The sequence below is a fragment of the Molossus molossus genome, unplaced genomic scaffold (genome assembly GCF_014108415.1).
Source record: "Molossus molossus isolate mMolMol1 unplaced genomic scaffold, mMolMol1.p scaffold_m16_p_22, whole genome shotgun sequence".
Taxonomy (NCBI): domain Eukaryota; kingdom Metazoa; phylum Chordata; class Mammalia; order Chiroptera; family Molossidae; genus Molossus; species Molossus molossus.
In genome coordinates, this window is record NW_023425358.1 from 37,186,283 (window position 1) to 37,204,403 (window position 18,121).

General features: G+C 61.0%; 1 protein-coding gene across 1 annotated transcript in view; it reads left to right on the forward strand.

Moving 5' to 3' along the window:
• TMEM132C (transmembrane protein 132C) overlaps positions 1-18,121 on the forward strand; it is a 94,286-nt gene that overhangs the window by 59,292 nt on the left and 16,873 nt on the right. The window contains exon 4 of the mRNA XM_036277305.1: positions 4,433-4,616. Within this exon, the coding sequence (XP_036133198.1) occupies positions 4,433-4,616 (184 nt within the window). The remainder of the gene's footprint in view (positions 1-4,432; positions 4,617-18,121) is intronic.

Sequence of the window (18,121 nt, forward strand, 5' to 3'; positions counted from 1 at the left end):
AGGCCTGCAGCTTTTCATTTTCGAGCCAGTGCCTTGAGGGACGTGCTCATGTCACTGTCACCTCGCAGACCTCAGCGCGGAGACAGCAGCACATGGTCCAATGGGACTCGGGTCTCCACCTGGACGCGCCTGCCGCCCACGTAGGGACCGGGCGGAGCAGAGCTGGGGTCAAGTCCAGTTCATGCGCCCAGTTCCGAGCGTCGTGCTGGGGGTCCAGGCAGGATTCCAGGAGCACCGGTCGGTAAGCCCCCAGGACGGCGCCCGCGCCATGAACCCAGGCTCCGTCTCCCCCCATGAACCCAGGCTCCGTCTCCCGCCATGAACCCAGGCTCCGTCTCCTCCCCATGACCCCAGGCTTCGTCTCCCCCCCATGAACCCAGGCTCCGTCTCCCCCCCATGAACCCAGGCTCCGTCTCCCCCGCACTCAGCGCAGGTCCCCAGCACCGTGGATGCCCTGGCCGGTTTGGCTCAGCGGTTGGAGCGTCGGCCTGCGGTACAGCGAGACCTGGGTTCGGTTCCCGCTAAGGGCACGTACCTCGGTTGCAGTTTGTCCCCGGCCCTGGTTGCCACTCGATGTGTCCCTTCACATTGATGTTTCTCTCCCTCTCTCTTCCTCTCTCTCCCTCCCGCTCTATCCTCGGGTGAGGATTAAAAAAAAAAAAAAACAAAAAACCCAGCACCGTGGACAGTGCTGAAGACTCCTCCCTATTCAGGTGTTTGCTGCAAACCTGCCCGGGGCCTTGAACATCCTCTCTGCAGAGTCTCCCGCAGGCCCCTGTGCGGTGGAGAGAGTGCTGGGCTGTGCGTGGAGCCTGGGGCCAGGGACGGAGACGGGCCTCCTGATGGTTCCCCCAAATGAGGCTCCTCTGAGCCCCCCATTGAGGAAACGTGTGGACAGAGAAATCAGGCCAAGGGAGGCTCCTCCTCCCTCTCCAGGCCCCTGCGGCACCGCTCTGGGGCCCGAGTGTCCTCGTTTAGCGGGATTAGCGCCGAGACGCCCGCTCGGTTCTGCCCACATGCCCAGCGGGGTCCCCCCAGCTCGGGAGGCCGGGTGCACGGACACGTACCTGCGAGGTTATGTTTCAGCCACTGTCTCTGCACAGGGGCCCAGAGCCGGTCACAGGCTCCGTGTTTCACTGTCACCATCACCAGCGGACCTTAGTCTCCCCACCCCGTCCCGTCCCCAACGTGCAAGGACCACAGGAGGCGCCATGACAAATAGGCTCTTTGGGCGCCGGGCAAAGGCAGAGGCAGAGGCCCGAGCGCCACCCTGAGGGGCTCAGAGCCGTCCCTCCCCGCCGGCATGGCCCTCTGAACCCCAACAACCCGCGAAGGCCCTGGGACTGTCTTAACAAGGCGGGGTGTCCGTTTCTAGGGAGCACAGCATCTCCAGCCCCCCCGCCCCAGCCCGGGGTCCGGGGGGCCCACCTAAGAGTTTCCTGGAAGGTGGGGTTCAGCCCTCACACTGATTCCCCCACGGGCCCCGTTCATTCCGGCATCTTCACTCTGGCTCTGGGCAGCTTGCCGGACACTGAAAAATGACTGTTTCTGAACTGGAGGGCCCCTCGGACGGCCTCAGCTAAATCGTCATGGCTTCGGTGCCTTCGATGGGAAAAGTGTCCCCGCTCCCCATCGCGGCCGCTCCGGGGAGACCAGACTCCGCGGGGGGCGGCGAGGGCAGCTGGCCAGCCCGCGCTCCTCCCTCGGTGGGGGGACGTGGTCCGCGGGGGTCCACAGCGGTCCTGGGAGCAGGGCGGGGAAACAGTTCCCACCGCTGCGTGCTCCCTGACGCCGGTGCCCCGGCTGGGTCTGCGGGGGGCTCGGGGGAGGCGTGGGTTCGAGCGTCCGCCTGCCTGCAGGACAGCGGCCTGGGGTTGGCCCGCGGGGAAGCGTTTGAGTGGAAGGATCGACTGTGGCGTCCAGGTTCCTCCAGGGAGGCGGGGTCAGCGCCCCTGTGTCCAGAGTGGACAGCGCGGCACCGAGATGGCCTCGTCCTGGGTCCACGTCCCCCTCTTATAAACGAGGAGACCGAGGGCGGGAGGGGCAAGGGGAAGCCAGCTGTGTCTCCCAGCCCTGTTGGTTGCAAAGCAAGAGCAACCGAGTCTGGGCAGCTTGAGCGAAGACAACGTGTGACCCAGAGGCGGAGGTCACAGGACCGGAAGAGGCCGCAGGATGGACTTGGGAGGGGCCGGGAGCCACAGAAATACACAGAACAGGGTGATAGTAAGTGTAGCCGGGACCTCGCTGCCGCCTGCAGCCCCCGGTGGACCGTGGGGCGCCCCCTTCTGGGCTGCTCGATGACAGGCCGGCAGGGACCGGGGCTCGGTCACACTCGACCTTGACAGATGAGTGGCTGGGCCAAGGCCTGGGTCCTGAGCCAGCACAGCGTCCCTGTGAGACGACGAATTTCCCTTCCGCCCTCCAGTCTGCGGTCTCCGCGGCGGGTGCCCCAGGGACCCTCCGCCCATCGGTCAGGAACACGAATGTCAGCGAAGCCCTTCGCATGGCTAATGCAGCCTGTCCGTCATGTACTTCCTGGCACGGTGGGCCCCCGTCCCACCGCGAGTTTGGAGCCCCTGCGACAGGCAGAAGTCTCAGCCGTGGGCTCGGAGCGTGTCTTTGCTGGAAGGTCTCCAGTGGGCTCCGCTCCCCGCGCTTCTCTTGGACGGAGTTCAACCCTCTGGGAAGGCTGATAGCTTCAGAGGGTGCTCTCGCCCCCCTCCGCGGGGTCCGGACCCCCCTCCTTCCGCGGAAATGAATATTCACCTGGTGGAAGGGAAGAAACACGTGTCTGCCAGGGAACGGCCGGAGCAAGCCAGCTCCCATTCATCATTCATCCCACAAATGTCTATGGAGTGCATCCTCCAGTTCAGCCTGTGACGCATCGAAGGGCAGACTGCTGGGCGGAAGGATGTCTTCGCTCCCGGGGAGCTCGCTTTGGGGGGGAGGCAGGCCGTGAGCCCAGCGCGTGTCAATGCGGAGCCCACCGTGTGTGCTGCCGATAACGCGGGCGGGCGAGCCTGGATACCGGGCGCTGCAGCGAGCCCAGGGGGTCTGGGGACAGCGAGTTCAGAGGCGGAGGTCGGGGAAGCGTGGCATCTCCACCACACTCAGGCGGTCGGAGGGGAATGTGGCGGAGAAAATAGCACCTTTCTGGAGGTGGGACCCGGTGTTGTCAGGCTCAGAGAGGTCACTCGAGAAACGTTAGCCTCAGTCCACGTCCGCTGAGAAGCAGGGTGGGTGTCCATCCCGCCAGCAAGCCCCGTGCGCACACCTGACACACACAATTCCTTGATCTGTCGTCCACCTCCGGGCAGCGACGTCAGGCCACCTCGACGCCAGGGTCGGAGGCCTTGGGCTGGAGCGCGGTTGCCTTCCTGTGTGTGGCTCTGCCCGGCTTGCCTCCGGGTGACCCAGGCGGGGAGGGCCCTGATGGCACTGGGGACGCCTGACGTCTGAGACTCTCATGGCGTCACCCACAGGGATGTCCGGCGCCAGCTCGTGTTGGGCGTGGCCCCTGTTTGCCGCTGACTTCAGGAGGTGGCCTGTGTCCACCTGGTCTCTGGGCGGCAGCCTCTGACATCTCTGCTGCCCGCCCCCTCTCTGCCTGGCAGGAGACCGCGGCCAGGCCAGGGGCTGAGTTCCCTCACTCGTCCGCCTGAGGAGGCTGCCTCGGGACCCAGTGAAAATTGCACTTTCCTGTGCACACAGGCCCTGGGGGCTGGGCAGTGGGGGGCCCCTCCGTGCCCCTGGTCCCCCAAGCTGACTATGCTGCCGTACCCAGGCCCTGGTTGGGGTTGTATGGGAGGCAACTAATCAATCTGTCTCTCTCACATCAATGTTTCTCCCTCTCTTTCTCTCTCTCCTGCTCTATCTGAAAATTTTTTAAAATCTTTAAAAAAAAAGAGAGAGAGCCCTGGCCAGTTTGGTTCAGCGGTTAGAGCGTCGGCCTGCGGTCTGGAGAGACCCGGGTTCGGTTCCCACTAAGGGCACGTACTTCGGTTGCAGTTTGTCCCCAGCCCTGGTTGGTCGTGCGGGTGGCAGCCACTCGATGTGTCCCTTTCACGTCGATGTTTCTCTCTCTCTCTCTCTTCCTCTCTCCCTCCCACTCTATCTGTACAAAAAGTGGAAAAATATCCTCGGGTGAGGATAAAAAAAAAGAGAGAGAGACAGAGAGATCCGTCAATACATACACTGGTTAGTGTTCCACGTTGAAGACTCCTTGCCCAGATCCTTAATCTGTGAGTGTGGCTGCCTCCCAGCTGCCCGGGTCCCTGACTTGTAGTCGGCACCACGTCGCAGGTATGATGCCTGAAAGGTGTGCTGTTTGTCCCTCTGTTCCAGTCGCAAGGGTGACCAGGAGGGCCAGAGGGCGAGAGCGGCGTGCCCCCGACGGGTCCGCTGAGCGCTCTTTTCTCTGGTTCTGCCGCAGAAGCAGCGGTTCGTTCAGCGAGGTCGTGCAGATGAGCTTCGAGGTCACCAGCTTCAGCAGTCTGTCGGGGACGCAGCCCATCACCTGGCAGGTGGAATACCCGCGGAAGGGGACCACAGACATCGCTGTGTCTGAGATCTTCATCAGCCAGAAGGACCTGGTTGGCATCGTCCCCTTGGCCATGGTAAGACGCGTGTGGTTGCGGGCGCTCCCGTGTCCGGCTGGCTGCGTCCTGGGTCCTTCCTGTGGTCCCCGGGACGTCGGCCGCCATTGCTTTGGGGGGTGTTTGTGTGAACACGTGTCCATCTTCCCCGCATCCCGGAAGGTGCTACATTTCATCACTCCTGCCTTTCTCAACGTTAGGGTCTTTTCAGACCAGCCTCACGATATTTGCCATGTCTCACACCAACGTTCCGGTTACTCACCTACTCTTTCTGCTCTAAGTCTGTTCCTGTTCCTTTTCATAAGAAGTTACCATGTGTATTAGTCAGGATAGGTGTGCTTCGCTGCTGCAACAAACAACCCCCAAATCTCTGCGGCAACGTGGTTACTCTCGCTCACACTGCGTGGCGTACATGGCTCCGCGCAGTCCCTCCGGCCCCACACTGACGGACGGACACCTCGTCACCTTGTAGCTCTGACGGCAGGAGCCCTCTGGGTCCCCCTGGCGAGGGCCGCACAGCTGTAGAGTCAAAGGCCTGGAAAGGACATGGGACCCTTTCCCACTTGCTGGTCAGAGGGAACCCCAGAGCCCGTCGGATTTCAAGGGGGCTGGGAAACGGGTGTGGAGGAAGAATTGGCCGAATGCCATGTTCTCTGCCTCGCTACATGACAAATCCGCGTGTCCCTGAGACAACAGCACCCGACACACACCCCGTACGCACAGACCCGTGGACCTCCGGCGGGACCCCGTGCGGCTGGCGAGGGTGAGAGGCTGGACCGGAACCACCCGCCGTCACTGACCCACGGCTGCCGCGTCCCAGAGCTTTCTCCAGGACAGACACCCCCTGGGGGACAGAGAGAGGAAGGAGTTCCATGTGGGACTTGGACCCCCGAAAACCTAACTAATAGCTTACGGCTGCCTGAAGCCTTTGAGCGCCTGAGCAGTCGGTCGCCGCCTGCTGGGTGTGCCCCGTGTGCCCTTTCACAGTGACATGAGCCACAGAAAGGGGAACATCATCAAGAAAATCACAAGGAAGAGAAAACACGTTTACGGTGTTGACCGACAACAAATCCACACTTCAGCGGCCCCGCGTCTGAACCCGTGCGGGTCCAGGGTGAGCGGTGTGACGTCACAGATGAACCCCACCGTCAGAGAGGTGCAGAGCTCCGCCGGCGGGCTCTGCCTGCTGGCTGTGGGTGCCGGGGCTGGTCCCCCGTGGAGGACACAGGGCGGCAGGGCCCGCCCTCACCCCGAGGCCATGGACGCTCAGACCCACTCAGCCCTCAGAGGTCGGCGGTCGACACAAGGTCCTGCCCTCAAGGGGCCTGCACTCTGGGGACAGCGAAAAGGTAGACGCCCCCCAAGGTGAGACCAGGGACTCGTTTCTGCTTCTGTCTCAGCGGCCCTCACTTGAGTTTATCTCTCAGTGAAGAGCTAACTGTTACACGGAGTCTAGACGAGGCAGGGTGGCGAGAGGCCCTCTCCCGGGACCACTGACTTCGCCCCAGCTTGAGTTCCCGGGCGCGGCGGGTGCACCTGGATGTCGAAGCATCTCCCGATGACGCTGTTTTGCCTTTGCACGTTCAGGATGCAATCATTTCCCGTGACCCCGAAACGGGGTGTGAATTTGGTGTGGTTTTATTTTTTTATTTTTCCTTCTGTAAAGTTTTGACAGTTCTGGAAGGGGTCCGCATCCCTGCGTGAAATCCGGTGAGCAGCCAAGTGGCCGTCACGGGGGCCCCTTCGAAGAGCGGTTGCCGCTTGTTCTCACGTCTGCGGAATCACGATGCTAATCCTCAGCTCTTGGGGTGTCACGGAGCTTCACTGAGGTTTGAGGGATCCCTGGAGCCCCTCCCCCACACAAAGTATGCAGCGAGAGAGGGTCGTAGGATTCGGGCTTCTGGTGGCCTTTCGTTTCTGGGCGGTGAGTGGACAGAGCAGGGAGATGGTCTTCCTCGGTGGTTTGAATTATGTCCCCCCAAAACAAGATGCTGATGTCCTAATTCCCTCCTCCATCCCACCTCCCCTCCCTGCCCCACCCGCACCCCTGTGCCTAAGGAAGTAGGGTCTTTGCAGCGGTGATTAAGGACAGGTGAAGCTCTCAATCCGATGACTGGCGGAGAGACAGACACGGAGGAGACGCAGGGAAGACGGCCAGGGGGACCGTGGCAGACATTGGAGTGAGGTGTCTGCAAGCCAGGGACCGCGGGGGGTGCCAGCACCCCTCACAGTCTAGGAGAGAGGCTCGGAGGGGCCTCCGAGACCTCAGAGGGAGCAGGGCTCTGTGGACGGCCTGACTGGGGACATGTCACGTGCTCCCTCCGGCCCTCCTGCCCAGACAGCCCAGCCCGATGATCCTCACAAAACAGATGTGATCAGAAAAGGCTCGCTCATGAGCACGGTCTTCCTTCCTCGCTTCCTGGACACACTGCAGACAGAGGCGGGGCCGGGCACCTGAGCCCCCCGCTGGGGTTTCCCGCCTGCACCCCATGCTCCCTCCTCCGCAGGTGGGGGCTGCCTGTGCGCCCCGTCGGGGACTTGGATTCCGCGTGTGCCAGTTACAGTGACTCTCCTGAGCGGCCCGAGGCTCACGGTGTCCCTTTCTCGCCCCTCGGTAGGGGACACACACAATTGGCAAGCGGCCAGTCCCTCGGACCAGGTGTTTTCCGTCACTCGCTGTCGTCGGACGTAACTCTCACAAACGCGCCCCGTGTCATTTCCACGCTGGCCTGTCTCGCAGGAAGAGTCCTCAGGGACAGATTTCCTAAGCGCTGGGTCGCGCATCCTGTAACGGGAAGAAAGCCCGTGTCGGACCCGTGTCGGAGGCCCCGCCGGCCAGAGCCCATGACCCCCCACCCCCGCCCTTGAAATTCTTTAAAGTAAAAACGAAAGGGGGTTGTTCGTGGAATTACGCTCCAAGAAGCCGAGGCGGGTGCGGCCGGATGAGTCCGTCCGAATTAACAGCGCGGCGCGGTGACGGGAGATTTCTCCTTTCGGCCCCGCCCGGGGTTTGTTACGGAGTTTACGGAGGTCAGAGTCGGCATGTTCATTTATTTATTTTTTTGAAAAGCATGTCTTCTGCCTTCCACACAGGCCGAGGGGAGAGGGGCCCCTGCTCCCAGGACCCCACGAACCCCTGAAACGGTTCTCCATTAACCAAAAGCACCCGCCGCGAAGTCACGGACGCTCGGGGTGGCAGCGAAACTTGTAAGCGCGGTGGGTGACGTGGGTGACGTGTGGTCTGTGTCTAAGTCCAAAGAGAACTGAGCAGGGTGGCGGCCACCAGGGCGTGTCCTTCACACCGTGTGACTCAGCTACGGCCGTGCCCCAAACCCGGCCCCGGGGCATCCCCAGGCAGGTGGGACATGTGCAGCCGAAGACGGAAGTCCTGAGTGAAGCGTGTCGTACCTTCAGGGGCCCCAGGAGGGCCCAGAGCCCCACTGCCCTCGGACCCCCCACTCGATGTCCTCAGCCCGGCCCCTGCTCCCGCTAATGCTGGTGACCCATCTCCTCTGCCTTCTCGAACGTGTTCTTCCTTCTCAGTGACGGTCGACGTACCACATGCTGTTAGGGTCAGGGGTACAGCACAGTGACTGGACAGCATATGCCTTACAGAGTGATCACCTCCACACGTCTAGTCCTACCTGTATCTGCATCTCTAAAGAAGTATTGAGGACGACAGACACACAGAAACCCTGGGCGTGTCCCACGCCGTGAGCTTGGACATGTGCGTCCACCCGTGACACCACCGCCCAGTCGAGACGACCAAGGTGCCCATCACCCCCTAAGCTGTCTGGTGTCCCCAGTGGCTCTGTGTTTGGTTTCTTTTGGGATAAGAATACTCAGCGTGAGGCCGTTCTGGTAACAGGGCTGGAACTGTCCTGCGGACTAGAAGCCATGTCACCCCGAGGCTGCCGGGGCTCGTGTGCCCTGCGTCACCACCCCCTCAGCCTCCTGCAGCCACTGTCTGGGACTCTGCTCCGGGGAGTCCGACCTGCAGGCTCTGTCCCCCTGCCCCGGCGGCCTTGCCAGGCCTCAGCATCGGGTCCATCCGTGCTGCTACAGATAGCAGGGCCTCCTTCTGTTGTTTTTTTAATTTTTTTTTCTTTATTGACTTTAGAGACAGAGAAAGGGAGAGGGGGAGAGAGAGAGAAACATCGATGAAAGAGAATACTGATTGGCCGCCTCCTGCACGCCCCCCACTGGGGATCGAGCCGGCAACCCCGGCGTGTGTCCGGACTGGGAATCGAACCGGGACCTCTCCGTCCAGGGGATGACACTCCATCCACTGAGCCACACCGGCCGGGCCCCGTTCAGCCGTTGCTGGACAGTTGGGTGGTTTCCATGTCTCGGCCACGGTGGGTCATGCTGACACGAACACGGGGGTGCGGCGCGTTCCTGGAAACCCGGACGTCAGTTCTTCAGGGTGAACAGTCAGAGTCGGGATTGCTGGGTCACCTGGTCATTCTGCTTCCAATTCCTGGAGGCCCCCAGCCTCCTTGTGTGGACTGTCCTCCCCACACCCCGCAACAGCGGGAAGGCACGTCTCGGGGGGCTTCCCTGCACTCGGCTGTCTGCACCCCGTCTCCCCCCTAAAGCTGCTTCGAAGCTCCACAGGGCAGGAGTCACGCTCCCACGTTCACAGATGCGAGAGCCGGGGCTCGGGGGTGGCGGCACGCGTGACGAGCTCGTCCTCATTCCCTTGATCGCTGAAGAGAAAGAAGCGGGCGTCTCCCTCCCCCCCCCCGACTCATCTCTGCCCAACATACCAGGCAGCCGGCGCAGAGCAGGGGTTTGCGACCGGATCGCTGCTTCGGCGTCTGCGGGTTAAATCTGCAGAGCGGACGGGGGCCGAGGAGGCTGGGAAAACATTCTGCTCGTTTGCAAAAGGTCTGCCTTCCTCGGAGGGGTCAGCGGGGCGGGGCAGCCTGGCCTCTGTGCAGTCTGGGGTCACCTTTTGTTGTGGGCCTCACCTTCTGGTGCGTTCTCCTGACTCCTCAGCAGATACTTGTTCACCGAAGGCCGATGAACCCCGCTCCCCCGGGGGAGAGGTTCTGCCCAGCCAGCGGCCGCCGGGCACGCAGCCGCCAGCATCCCGGGCTGGCATTTGTCCCCCTAAAATCTCATTATTCAAACACTGTCTTCACTGGTACAGACAAGAAGCAGATTTTTTTTCTAATCCCCATTTTACACGGAACGGACCTGGCTCAGTGCAAAGCCCTTCGCGCTGCGTGTATGCGGGTAATTCATCGGAAGGGTCGGCAGCGTCCACCGCCAGGAGCTCCGTGCCGGGCGGCTCGCGGTGGCCCTGTCGCGTCTCCCGAGTGTTCTCTCTGGGTCTGTCTCGGTGATGAGCCCCCTCCCCCTCCTATTATTTGCTTCTTTTCAAATTCTCTTCCCGTCAAGATGAAACCTGATGTTGGAGCCGAGCCTCCACCGCTGACTCTGAGCCAGGACTCACCTCAGTCACTTGTTCACATCTGAACTGTTAGGAGAGTTGGAACAGGCGGCATCGCCAGTCCCTGGGGAAGGCGAGTGAAAGCAGGTGGCACAGCCCTGGCCGGTGTGGCTCGGCGGTTAGAGCGTCGGCCCGCAGACCAGAGAGACCCGGGTTCGGTTCCCGCTAAGGGCACGTACCTCAGTTGTAGTTTGTCGCCGGCCCCGGTTGGGGTCGTGCAGGTGGCAGCCACTCGGTGTGTCCCTTTCACGTCGATGTTTCTCTCTCTCTAAAAAAAAAAAATCAATGAAAACAGATTAAAGCCCAGCCGATGTGGCTCAGGTTGAGCGTCCACCCTGCACCAAGAGGTCGCCGGTTCGATTCCGGGTCAGGGCACATGCCCAGGTTGTGGGCCCGATCCCCAGCAGGGGGCGTGCGGGAGGCGGCCCATCGATGTTCTCTCTCATCGATGTTTCTCTCTCTCTCCCTTCCTCTCTCTCTAAAAAAATCAATAGAGAAAACAATAAAATCAGTCAAACATACTGAAGCAACAGAAAGCACCCTGGAGCCGCCAGCAGTGTTGGGGCGTTCAGTCCGCTCTGCTCCGTGGGGTGCGGCTGGCTGGCGGTGCCGGGGTGCACTGCCCATCTCTGCCACTAGGGGCACTTCACCACCCTGACCTGCTAGATGTTCTATTTCCAGTCTATACTTTTTGCCAAGCAGGATGCTAGGGGGCTGGGGGCCCACTGGGGCTGGCAGCGTTGAAGGGGAGCATGCGTCCTCGGAGCCCACCACTAGAGAGGGATTCACTGGGCACCGGGATGTGGCACTTTCTGGCCTGCCTTCATTACATCTCCCTGGCCAGGTGCCAGGGGCCTGCACTGCCCAGATCTGATTGTGGTGCCTGCCCTGCTCCCAGCCTGACCATCTGAGGCGCCCGAGGTCCCCCTGGGAAATCCCCAGAGTTCATTCCTGTGCTCACCCCACCCCCACCTGAGGGACGCTCCCTGTAGGATCCCGGGGCACCCAGAAAGCTCTCCCCGCTCACGTTGCCACCTCGGCCCCTGAGTCCGTGTCTGTCTCCTTGTGGCTCCTCTGGAAACCCAGTGCCCCTGGCAGGGTCGCCCGCCTAGCCCAGTCATGGTGCCTGGCTGCAAGCGTGTTTACCGGAGGGTCCTGTGTCCAGGTGGACGCCGCACCTGGCTTCTGCACACACACGCCAGCCTGGGGATCCAGATAGCCGAGGGGCATTTATCACTCTGCGCCAAGCCCCGTGCCGGTTGGCCCCACCAGGGAGAGGGACGGCGGGCAGCCGGCCCACGGGCTCTGACCGGGAGGGACAGGCATCGTCCACACTCGTGTTTCATTGGCGACAAAGAGCCCGGGACGCGTGTTCTTCCCCGGGTCTCGGGAAGGAGAGGGGGCGCAACTGAGATGTGTCCACACTGAGTATCGTGGGCGCCACTGGTGACAGAGAGGACCACAAGGAACAGAAACAAGACCGGGACCGCAGGCCACCGCCGTCCCTTCGTAAGGTGGCTGGAGCCGCTCTGCCCTCCGGACTGGTCTTTGAAGCACCCTTGATTCCCAGAGACAGTGTTGGGACAGCGTGGACGATGCCCAGGTCACGCGAACAGAAGCGCCCCGCGGCTGCGGAGGGATGAGGTACACAGGGTGGGCAAAGGGGGGTTCACAGCCGTTCCTGTGGAAAACAATCCAGTCCTTAACAAATAACAGCGCAAGAATAAGCCCTTTCCCATACTCACCACTCAACCTACGTCTGCCACACCCCGTTTCTCAGCTGTCTCCACTCCAAACAAGGTCGCAAAGAAATGTGACCTTGCTCTGCGAACCTGCCGCCAGGTAATGCGTGCTCCCTCCCAGGGGACCACCCCGAACAATAACTCGGCCACAGCGCCGCCCCTTGGGGAGGCGCAGCCTCCTTAGATTGAATTGCTTTCGTGTTGTAAATGAGCGTTTTGGAATAGCATCTCCATCTTCTATTAGGAGTAAATTGACGGGTGGGGGGCCGGCTCCTGTACCCCCGTTGGCACTGTGGGCGAATTGGAAGTAAATGAGTTGAGTTTCCCCGCCGTGGCGGAGCCGGAATCACTGGCCTGTTCCGCGGCCGCGGAGGCGTGAACGCGTGTCCTCGGGGAGCCCGGCTCTGCTCAGCTCGGGGCAGACAGGCGGCCGCTCCCGGGATGGATCCGCTCAGTGGACGGGGCGCTGTCCCTCGGTCACAGCGCGGCGGGAGGGACGTGGCTCGGGTTTGGCCCCACGGGAGTGACGCCTGAGCGGAGTCTGCCCGCTCAGAAACCCGAGCCTGGACCCGGCGGGCACCTCAGCAAGACCAGCTACCTCTGTGTTCCGCCCCGGGCACCCCCCTGACCACCCAGGTAAGAGTCACATGCAAAGTCACTGCTACGCTTGAACCTATGTCATCGTATTAACCAATGTCACCCAATATATTTCATTTTAAAAGAGTAAAAAAAAAAGGTTATTGTTGGACCACTTCCCACAGGGATCAGGGTGTCGTCACGGCCACCCTCACGCTCGGGCCGGGAAAGCCAGAACCTCATTTCGGACCTTCCTCCATTGGCAGGCAGTGCACACAGGCCTGCCGGTCAAACACTTTACTGTTGGAGTGGCACGGGCTCCAACCAATCAGCACAGACCAGAGGCAGACCATGGACCAATCAGAAAGCAGGCTGGCTGCACCTGTGAAATCGCCACCTCTCAGCCCGGGTGTGCAGAAGCAAACCATCACTCCTGCACCCAGATTTCTGCCCTACCTCCCACTCCATCAGGCCTGTAAAAAACAAGTTAATGGCAGCCCTTCTTGGGGTTTCTACCCGATGCACAATTTTGTAACAGCTCCTGGCTGTCCTGAGGCCCAAGCCAATGCTGCAGTGCTGAGGACAATTCGGGTCTGAGGTCCTGAGCCACACAGGTTGCCCTTGGCCTCCATCACTCCTGAGCTGTGGTCTCTGTGCACGAGCAGTTGTCTCTCTGCCAGACCCAAAGCCTCGGCTCTAGTTTTAAGGTGGGTGCTGTTGGGCAAGGATCCTCTGGGATCCTGTCAGCATCTCCCAGGGAAGCAGACCAAGACTCCTCCTCTTCCACCTAATTCAAGGCCGCCTTCACAAAGCCCTCGAATTCCCTGCCCTGCGAGCTTTCAGAACCTCCACCTAGAAAGACGTGGGACCGTTACCCTCTCTTTCACCTGCCCCCGTGTTGGTGAGCACCTCCCACGAGCAGGCGCTGTTCCAGACCTGGGGGACAGGCGTTTAAACAAGACAGACACGTTGTCATCTCATGCACTTCCACCTCGGAGGGAGACAGATGTCACCCCAAAGCTGGAATGCAGTCTCTAGTGTCTCACGGGAGATCGGGGCTCCGGAGAGCCCAGCCGGGAGCAGGGATGGGGAGTGAGGGGTGTGGGGGGCGACGTGGGAACTGAGCCCGAGGAGGGGAGGATGGAGGGAAAAGCATTCCAGGCAGAAGGAACAGAATATGCAAAGACTCCGTCATGGTCCAGCCCAGCCCAGAGGTCAGGTGCTGCAAAGCACCGGAGGCGGTGGAGGAGGGAGAGGAAACCAGGGAGGCCCCGCATCCAGACCCTGCAGACTGCGGCTTTTTCTCCGAGTGTGATGGAACCGGGAGGGAGTTCGGGCAGAGCAGGGACAGGACCCCGTTCAGGTTGTGAGGGGCTCACACTGTCTGCTGTGTGCACAGGACACTCTGAAGGAGGATCAGCCACAGGTTAGATAATGCTGGAAGCCAGCCCCCACCTGCTCCGCACGTCAAAGGCTCTGTTGTTGGCTGTGGGGTGGGGTCCGTGCTAGGAGCAGAGCCGCACACATCACTACAAGGACCCTTTCTTGTTCCCCCGAAATGGGCCGCGAGACAAGTTGGCCTGACAGCACCCCATTGATCCGTGCTTTAAACGCCGCAAGAGACACAAGTTCCGACAAAGCCCTCCTGTCCCCGCGAAGGGTCAGCCGCCAGGGCCGCTCATTACCATGCAGCTGGGGAGGTGGCCCACAGACGAGGCGTAATGGACCAGACGCCGTCTAGGAGTGTTCGGGCTCGGAACACGGCGTCCTGAGAGTCACAAGAGGCAGCATTCAGGGAAGAAAGAGGCGTGGTCACAGCCTGTGCGTGGAGAGGGACAGGGGCCCTGGGACAGGACGCCTGGCTGGTGGTCGGCACCCGTTCTGCCCGGCCCCTGACCTGGGGCAGAGCCTATCTTGCTGCCTCTGCTGCTCCGTGAAGGAATCGTGAAACCACTTTCCACCCCACAGGCCAGGGGAGTCCGAGGATGGCACACTGTTTGGGTCTCACAGTCTCAGGACTGCGTAGTGTCCGGACTGCGTAGTATCAGGACTGTGTAGTGTTCGGACTGCGTAGTATCAGGACTGCGTAGTGTCAGGACTGTGAAGTATCAGGACTGTGTAGTGTTCGGACTGCGTAGTGTCAGGACTGCATAGTGTCAGGACTGTGTAGTGTCCGGACTGCGTAGTATCAGGACTGTGTAGTGTCCGGACTGCGTAGTATCAGGACTGTGTAGTGTTCGGACTGCGTAGTATCAGGACTGTGTAGTGTCAGGACTGCGTAGTATCAGGACTACATAGTGTCAGGACTGCATAGTGTCAGGACTGCGTAGTATTTGGACTGCGTAGTGTCAGGACTGCGTAGTATCAGGACTGCGTAGTATCAGGACTGTGTAGTTGTAGGATTGCATAATATTAGGAAAAGCAGCTGGGTCACTTGGAAGGAAAGGGGATTCATAAATCCTCAAGGTTATGAGAACTTTTTCAGTACAAATGAGCCCAAGAAAGATCATCTCATCTTAGGGAAGAGTCTATGTAATTACCTGGAGCAATCCCCACTCCTGGGTATACACACCAGAAAAATCAAAACTTCCATCGACATAAAAAGCTTGTATTTCAGTGTTCCTAGCAGCAGCCAAAAAAAACAACCCAAATGTCTATCCGTGGATGAACAGATACACAAAATGTGGTCCGTCCATGCAGCGGAATATTACTCAGCCACGAACAGGAATGGAACACTGGCACCTGCTACAACGTGGATGAACCTCGAGAACGTGATGCCGCGTGAGGGAAGGCAGCACAGAGGCCACGTGTCAGGACAGCACAGTGTTGGGCTGCGCAGTTTTAGGAGATTACGGTATTTGTATTCCACGGTGTTGCAGGGTTCCATCGGTACGAAATGTCCCGAGTTCGCAAATCCACGGAGACGGAAAGTAGAGTGGGTGCCTGGGGCTGGGGGGCACGGACATCAGAGCCTGCTGACGGATGTGGGTTTCTTTGGGGATGACGAAGACGTTTTGAAACCAGAGGTGGACGGTGGTCGCCCGGCTATGACACGCAGCCTCTGGCTCACAGCCCTACTTTTTACGACGCTCCCCTGAGACGCTCAATATACGCATTTGCTTTTCCAAAGTCAACTCACAGTGTGTGTAGGGAGGTGGCTGTCAGGTCAGAAGTGACTCAGCTGGGGGCCCGTCACCGCTCCCCTCCCCCTCCACACTTAGCAGCTGTAAATTCCGGCGGTTCTTAAACTTTCTGTGACTCCTTCTCCTACCCGGTGAAGTGGGAGGACTGACGTGCCTGCCCCGTCGGGCTGCTGGGAAGGGGAAGTAAGTCGGTGCACAGAGAGACGCCCGGAACCGCAGACGCCCGGAACCGCAGACGCCCAGAACCACAGACACCCGGAACCGCAGAGACACCCAGAACCGCAGACGCCCGGAACCGCAGACGCCTGGAACCACAGACACCCAGAACCGCAGAGACGCCCAGAACCACATAGATGCCCGGAACCACAGACGCCCGGAACCGCAGAGACACCCAGAACCGCAGACGCCCGGAACCGCAGACGCCTGGAACCACAGACACCCAGAACCGCAGAGACGCCCAGAACCACATAGATGCCCGGAACCACAGACGCCCGAAACCGCAGAGACACCCAGAACCGCAGACGCCCGGAACCGCAGACGCCTGGAACCACAGACACCCAGAACCGCAGAGACGCCCAGAACCACATAGATGCCCGGAACCACAGACGCCCGGAACCGCAGAGACACCCAGAACCGCAGACGCCCGGAACCACAGACACCCGGAACCACAGACGCCCGGAACCGCAGAGACACCCAGAACCGCAGAGACGCCCAGAACCACATAGACGCCCGGAACCGCAGAGACACCCAGAACCGCAGAGACGTCCGGAACCACAGACACCCGGAACCACAGACGCCCGGAACCGCAGAGACACCCAGAACCGCAGAGACGCCCAGAACCACATAGACGCCCGGAACCGCAGAGACGCCCGGAACCACAGACGCCCGGAACCGCAGAGACGCCCGGAACCACAGACGCCCGGAACCGCGTGCAGAACTTGGAGCGACTCAGGATCCTGGTGGCTGGGAGGTGCCGAGGGCGAGGTTGGTGCTGTCCCTCCTCATGACAGTGCTGACTGTCAGGTCGGTGTCAGCTCGGAGGGGCTGTTTTAGGTCAAGAAAGGCGCTCACGTCAGAGGGCTGGGCTGTCAGGAGACCGGAGGGTTCAAGTACAAGTCCTCGGGGCCTCAGTTTCCCCTGCAACATCAGCCCTTTCTCCTCTGCCAGCGTTGGAGAGCCAGTGTGGCGGTCGCCCACGGGACGTCTCCGCAAAGAAGAGCCCGCCTCGTGGATTCCATTCTGCCCCCCAGAGATCGGCTGACTCTGCCCCCCAGTACCTGCGTGTGGGGCCTGGTTCGGAAACGGTCTTTGCAGATGAGATCCACGCGAGATGAGGTCGTGGCGGGCCCACCCAGCGCGCTGGTGTCCTACGAGAAGAGGGACGCCACAGACTCACCGAGAAGAAAAGGCCCTGCCGTGACCCAGGCAGATGTGAAGTCATGTCTCCACAAGTCGGGGGACCCCGAGGGTGGCCAGCTGCCCCCGAAACCAGCAGAGGCGAGGAAGGGTTTTCCCTGCAGGTGTCTGAGGGAGCGGGGCCCCGCGGACGCCTTGATTTCAGGCTTCTGGCTCCCAGAACTGAGAATAAATTTCTGTTGCATTAACCGCCACCCCAGGTTGATGGTGCTTTATAGACGCCACCCTGGAGAACGAGTAGGCAAAAGCATCTGTTCTTATCATGATGCTTATGGTGATCACACGTGTGAACGGTCACTGCCTGAGGCCTGTAGACTCTGCCCAGTACGCTGAGCCGCAGGGATCAGTTAGGGTCGGCGGCTGGGACGTCGGGGCGGCCAGTGGGCGCCAAGTGCCCCTGACGAGCCCTCCGCTCCAGGGCGAACACTTGCTGCTTCTCGACCTACCTGGTCCGCTAGTCATTGCGCCCGGGTTTCCGGGAAGTTCCAGAGATGGCAGGGGAGAAAGGAGCTGAGGGACGTGGACGGACACACCTGCCAGGCCACGGGTGGAGGGAGGTCTCATCTCGGGCCCCCTGCAATGTCAGGACGGGAGACGGCCCTGAGGGACATCGGCCTCTCCACGGCCTGGTCCTCCCCGTCCTAGAACCCACAGCGCTTGCAACCAGGGAGCGAGGGGGATGTCGCTTCCCTTTCCCGTCGGCTGCGCAGTTCTTCCCAGCATCGTCCGAGCACGTTCTAGTCCGTTCTCCCGAGGAAACCACGGGGAACCCTCGGGGATCGTTTCCTTAAGAAACAGCCAAGGAGGAAGCAGTGTGGTCAGATAGACGGGCGCGGGGTCCCCGCTGCTGGCTGGTGACGAGGCCCCCCTCTCCCTGAGGAGACGACGCGGTAGTGACCGCCTGGTCCGAGGGGCAGTGACGTCCTGGGTGGACTTCGAGGGGCCGCCTGCAGCGCCTGTGTCCGGAGTGCATTCTTCATCCCAGGATCAGGGAGACAGCGGGCCAGGACCCCACGGAGTCAGCTTGCTGGTCCCAGGCTCGTCCACCCCGAATCCAGAACCTTCCTTTCGGGCACTCTCGCTGACCAGCATACCAACGGGCTGCTGGGCGTCCGTGTGTCCCGGTGACTGGGTGGCCGGGAACTGGGAAAACGGAGCACGGCCGGGGTCACTGCCCGCTGCCATCAGGCT